Raw genomic sequence first — 6090 nt, 5'->3', positions numbered from 1 at the left:
CTTTACAGTTAGGCAGGAACTCAGGCATGTGCTTTCTCTTTTAAGGGAAATGTAAGGTACAGGCTTAGAATCGTGGAATGGTTTGGGTTGGAAGGGACCTTAAAGATCATCAAGTTCAACTCCCCTGCCATGGGCAGGGACACCCTCCACTAGACCAGGTTGCTCAAAACCCCATCCAGCCTGGCCTTGAACACCTCCAGGGATGGGGGCTTCTCAGGGTTATAACCATGGTCACATCTAGTTGAGCATTAGAGGTTACATTATCAATTTCAGGATTCCCCAGCCAACCCTCTGCATGGAAACTAGCAGTGGTAGACAGGTGCTTTTCAGAAGGGTGGAGAGAAGGGCTCCTGTATGAGCAGCTGTTTTCTTCTATTAAGCCGATACAGGTGTGGAGGAACAGTCCAGGCTCAGTAATTTTTGCTTTGTCAAAGCGGGTCTGTTACACCATTTGAAACAAAACTTCCAGGTGCTGAGTTTATAAGAAACAGGATTGTACTTCTGATTAGAGAAGAACAAGATGCTGAGGGAAAGGACAGTTACATCAAAAACTTAATCATTATTAGTCACTGGAGAAATATGCTTTAGCCATGGAGTTAGTTGTAACTGATTGCTGTCTTTGATTTTTCTGAAATAGCAAGACATTCTGAAATGCTTTGGGCTGGCTATCTGTCAGTATCATCAAAAAACAAGCCTCTGTAAAAGTAATGAAAAATCTTTTTCACAAATGTATTTTGTTTCTCTGTTGATTATGGTATGATTATGGTATGAACACTCTGGTAAGGCTGAATGCTAACAGATGATGACTTCATTTATAATTTTCCAGGGAAAATACTGAACATCCACCCATCTCTGCTGCCTTCTTTTAAGGGAGCAAATGCTCACAAATTGGTGTTACAAGCTGGAGTCCGAGTCACAGGCTGTACTGTACACTTTGTAGCTGTAAGTACTTCCTTGCCTCTGCTTTAACTTTATGACTGACCAGTCTTAAGATTTTCACTTCAGAGCTTGCTTGGAACACCCTTACACCATCACATTTCATTATCTTTTCTCCTTTGTTCATTTATGACATTATTAGATACTATAGTGCTTTAGTTTGCTGTCGCTGGAGAAGGAACTGGAAATGAATAGTCTAAACAGGAGTTTAAGCTTTACCTAAGTTCACTTCTTCCTTAAGCATCCCACTGCTGCCTTCCACCAGCTGCAGCGGGGGTACTAGTTCATGTAAGACCTTGGCTAACTCAAAATCTTTATTACTACACAGCACTGACTTCCTAGATTTTGTCATACAACCTTCTTTATTTGTTGCTTTCAAGAAAAAGAAAAAAGAAAAAAAAAAAACAGCTGGCACTGGAAATGGCACAAGAAGCTCAGATTTTTTAAGAAGTAATAAATGTTTGTGGGAACAGAGAAAAACTTAACCACTTATGTTGGTCAAAAAATAGGAAAACAAAAGCCAGAGATCTCTCAACTTGGAAGATGCACATTTGTATCTGTTCAGGGAGCATTTTTTCCATCTTGCTCAGTTCTCAGGGTTGACGCTAACCACTCTCCCCTTGTCTAGTCCATTCTTCAGATTGTCTTCCCCTTTTCTACTGCTCCTGAAATATATTCTCATAATTATTGCTTTCTCTTAGAAAAAGAAACAAAAAATAGTTTTCCAGATAGAAGGAAAAGTTGCGTTCCTTTCCCTGTGATATGACTTAGGGTTTCTTCTCTATGTGGCAATGTACTGAAAAACAATAACTAAACAGCAGGGATCTGCCTCATTAACATGCAAAAGAAAGATCTGCTGGGTCCTCTCGTCCCGCTCTGCACCAAGGCTTGGCTAATTCACTCTCCTCAATTGAAATGTCATCATTTTGTCCAATTTAGCCCATTGTGTCCCCAGTTAACATGGCTTATGTTGTTTTCTGTAGCAGAAATGTTACTCGCTCGTATTCTGCCTGCCTCCTCTTTTTCTTTGAACCCTACACTTCTGTTAGTTCCTCGCAGGACAGCGTGAGTGCCAGCATGTTTTCTGCACTCCTCACATTAGCCCAAATCCATGTTTCCTGTAATAACGTCATAATAAGCAGATCCCCGAGGCATCTGGTTTACATTCATTGTCGTACAGCTGGGCCCCCCTCTCTCTCTCTTTCAACTGTACAGACTTTCTGGATATTGCTTTTACAGGAGGAAGTTGATGCTGGAGCAATCATTTTCCAAGAGGCAGTTCCAGTTAAGATTGGTGACACAGTGGAGACGCTGTCCGAAAGGGTGAAGGAGGCTGAGCACCGAGCCTTCCCAGCTGCCCTGCAGCTGGTTGCCAGCGGGGCCGTACGGGTGGGAGAAGCCGGCAAGATCTACTGGAAGTAGGACAGCATGTCTGTGAAGGTCCTCAGATGGGACAGCTGGGATGCCTTAGTTGGTCAAAACAGAGGTCACAGCCTAATAACGCGCACACTGTATTCTCTTCACAAAGTGTTTTCAGCATAGAGTTTACCATGTCATGTTCTCACTCAAATGGTTGAAGATTTGAAGTAAAATCCAGAGAAAGCCACAAATGGGAATATTAAGGCATGAGGCTGTTCTTGGTAGTTTCAGCAATGGCTCTGTTACATGCTTCCTAATTATAGTCACTTCCTTGGCCAACATTTTGGTTCTCTATCACTTTCTTAACAAACAAAAAACCATTCAGTTGGTTACAGAGAGATGCTGAGTATCTCTGAAATTGACTTAGGAATATCAGTATTACTCTCTAACAGACCATAGATGCTGTAGCAGGGGATCCTCTTGTCATGTGCTGTGACATGTTTGTGAGGAAGAGTACTGGACCTAGTTCAATGGAAAAGACAGCTAAAGGCAAAAATCTTTACTCATAAAATCTCTAGCCAAAACAAGAAAAACTGGCCTCCCAAAACACTAACTATTCCTGCAGATAATTAAATGGATTTTTTTCAGTATAGTTCCTGTTTTAATGTTGGTAGTCTTGTCTTGCCCAGATTCTCTGGACATACCCCATAATTTCAAATGTTGGACCTGCTAGCAATCAGATGCTAAATAGAATTAAATGTCTGCTAACCGTTTGCTTTTAAGCATCCCCACATGAATCCACATATGAATTGCCCTGAGAGATTTGTTCAGAGTCAAGAGGTTTTTTTTTTTTCCTAATTAACAGAAGGGAAGTTAGGACTAGATACAAAGTGTGTTCTTGGCTTGTGAGACATTCTTCATGAATTCTGCTGAAGTTAAGTGCCTTTATTCTTGGAACAGTATTTTCACCTGGAATAACACTGATGGAAACCCAGTAAATTTTGAAATTACATTCTGAAAACAATAAGGTTTTTTGCACAGCTGAACTCTTGTGAAAAATCACCTGGTTTTCTTTTAATGTTTTAGCATAACTGTGAAAACATTTTGATGTATTCAGTAACATAATGAATTTTCCCCCATACAAACCGGGAGCATCTGACTGAAGCTGATTATGTATGTTTTAGAGCTTCCCTTTAATACAGAGAAAACTGATTTGTATTTTATGCCCTGATGTCCTGATGATACTTCCCTGGTAATCTCAATTTGGATTTGAAATAAAGTCTAATAAAGTTGAAAAATTATATATAAAAATCTTTCCTTGGAATTCCTTTACCAGGGTAGAAGCTGGAGGAGGAGTTTGTGAAACAGAATCTAACTGTCTACAGTATAGCAACTGTAAGTCAGCGGGTGAGGTTACAGACGTGTGCAATCCTGCATAAGTTAGTAATGATTCGTGGAGAGTGGTGACCTTTCAGTGGCCAGATGGTCCATGATGAAGACACTTGCTGACAAAATATTCCTGTCATCATTTGTCACTGACGATAAAGCTCAAGCAAATACAGAGGAAAATGATATGGTCAAATTTAATTTGCATGTCAAGGACTAAGAATAAAAGCCAAGTCTTCAGCTCAGTATTTTTCTTTACAAACCTGCCCTCTTACAGAAGGGCCTCCCTCCACCCCGAGGCAAACCGCCCACCAAGGCTTGAAATCCAGCCTGGCTCAGGAAGAATGCAAAAGATGTGTGGGGCGTCCAGCTCTGGCAGGGCTTCAGCCTGCACAAGTTCAGTGCCTTCACCATGACGCAGCAAACCTTTTCCAAGTCAAAAGAAATTGTGCTCAAATTAACTCACATGTTAGAAAAAGTTAGATTACTAGGCGGTGAAATCACTACCTGGACAGTTAATAAATATAACATTACTGATAAAAGCAGTTTCATCACTGCTAGGAAGGCCAATAGCAGAAGACCTGGGAGCCCCAAGTCCAACACCCCATCCCATCACAGACATCTTGAGTGAGACTCAGGTGTTTTGCCATCTCAGACTGATGACAAATGGGCTTTAAGCACCTATCTATATTTCTGCAAATGCATTTAAAAAATTTAATTGTGAACTGGATCTTAGACAGCTTTGCTTCAATTACTAGTCTGTAAAAAAGAATAAATAGGTATTAACCTATTAGCTTAGCACTACACCCAATCTCAGAAGTGCCAGGAACACATTAGAGAGGGTTGTTCAATGCCATGGCAATAGTCTGGAGACCTATTAGAGCACAATAACTAGCACCCTATTCTCTTTCAACATTTTATTTGTTAGGTCTGAAAGATTCAGTCATGTGCTATACAATTCAAACAATATAAAACATGAAGTTACGACACAGTTACAACAGACTGAAAGCAAACAAAGCAATGTGTTTATCACAAAAATTATCTATATATACCAAACATTTGTTAATTTTGCCTTGTTACAGTTCGTTCTGTTTCTCCCAGATCATGAAAAATACGCATTCCTTGCTCCAGTCGTTGGAGTGCAAGAGACAAATACAGATTTCTTTACATAAATGGCAGACCTTACAGGAGGGAACTGATTTTTTCTCCCTTCCCTAACTACTGAAACTCCACTAGCTACACATAAAAAAAAAAAAAAAAAAAAAAAAGGAAAAAATTTAGACTTTTTAACTGGAGCTGACTCATGCTCTCAAAAAAAGCCTGATACAGTCAAGAGCAGGATATACAGTATGTCCCTTACTAGTACACTATATGTAATACCAAAACAAGAATACATTTTTTTTCACTGCATCTAATGGCTAATAGTGTTCCTTCCTCTGGAAAACTGAGCTCTGGCTACTTCTTTTCTGGTTTCTTCAAGTAGCTTCTCAGTTAGCTTGCTTTCTCTGATTTGTTACTTACTTACATGCAAGTCATTATTCTGGCAGATACAAAACAAGCTTCCACAGAAAAAAGTTTTATTTAACAGCAGCAGCTCTCTGGACCAAGCCAATCATTCAGTCAACAAAGAAAACTGAGATTTTCCTTCTACTGCAAGTTAAGTTGAGGATGTCTTGTTCTGCTGATTTCAAGGATGAAAGAAGAAAAATGCCTGAAATCTGGTGTTTCTAGTCCCTTTAATCAAATTTTCATCCCTCGAGATCCAAATGTTTTAATATGAAATTCTGGGAACGTCGATGTGCCACCCCCTTTCAAGGAAAGTGCCTAGATGTATGTTGAGTTTACACTATGACATCACATTGACAGATTATCTGTGAAGGCGAGTTTATTTAATTTTGTTTTACCTTCTGAAGGTTCCCTGCCGTTTTGGCCTTTAGATCTTCTGCTTGGCAGCTCACACTCGCCCGGCTCCCCCACTGGTGCACGTTTACAATGCCCCTCTATCCTCTGTGCCCTGAGGAGCTCCCACAGTGGTGGGGCTCACAAGAATGAGGTCCTTGTAGGCTCCCACCTCCCATAGAACTATGCATTCATCCCTAATGCTTGTTCACCCCCCAAATCCACACCGTGCCAGGCTGGGCCTCACTTCTGAGCCGCACCGAGATGTCCGGCCTCTTCCATCCAACAGGAGCTGGTCACCCTCTTGCAGCAGCATGGTTCCTGCTTGTGGTTGCTTTGAGAAGGTCTTGGTGCTCTGCAACATGATGCAGCCAACAAAAATCGATCCCTCAGAGGAATTTAAGCACTAGACCATTTTCACAGCTTAAGCCCCCCTCTTTGATTTGTAACACAGTATCTCCTTTACTGATAAAGAAAAACAGAATACAGAAATTTAAAATCAGAAATGAT

At 40.7% G+C, this 6090-nt stretch overlaps 1 protein-coding gene across 1 annotated transcript in view; it reads left to right on the top strand.

The window, feature by feature from the left end:
- The window catches only part of GART (phosphoribosylglycinamide formyltransferase, phosphoribosylglycinamide synthetase, phosphoribosylaminoimidazole synthetase), a 31877-nt gene extending 29411 nt beyond the window's left edge, over positions 1–2466 (top strand). Inside the window, exons 21-22 of the mRNA XM_010082607.1 lie at positions 827–942; positions 2176–2466. Coding sequence (XP_010080909.1) covers positions 827–942; positions 2176–2358 — 299 coding nt within the window. The 3' untranslated portion in view covers positions 2359–2466. The remainder of the gene's footprint in view (positions 1–826; positions 943–2175) is intronic.
- Positions 2467–6090: the final 3624 nt, after the last annotated feature.

Source organism: Pterocles gutturalis, unplaced genomic scaffold (assembly GCF_000699245.1).
Source record: "Pterocles gutturalis isolate BGI_N339 unplaced genomic scaffold, ASM69924v1 scaffold25451, whole genome shotgun sequence".
Taxonomy (NCBI): domain Eukaryota; kingdom Metazoa; phylum Chordata; class Aves; order Pterocliformes; family Pteroclidae; genus Pterocles; species Pterocles gutturalis.
This window is presented reverse-complemented; position numbering and strand designations above follow the sequence as displayed.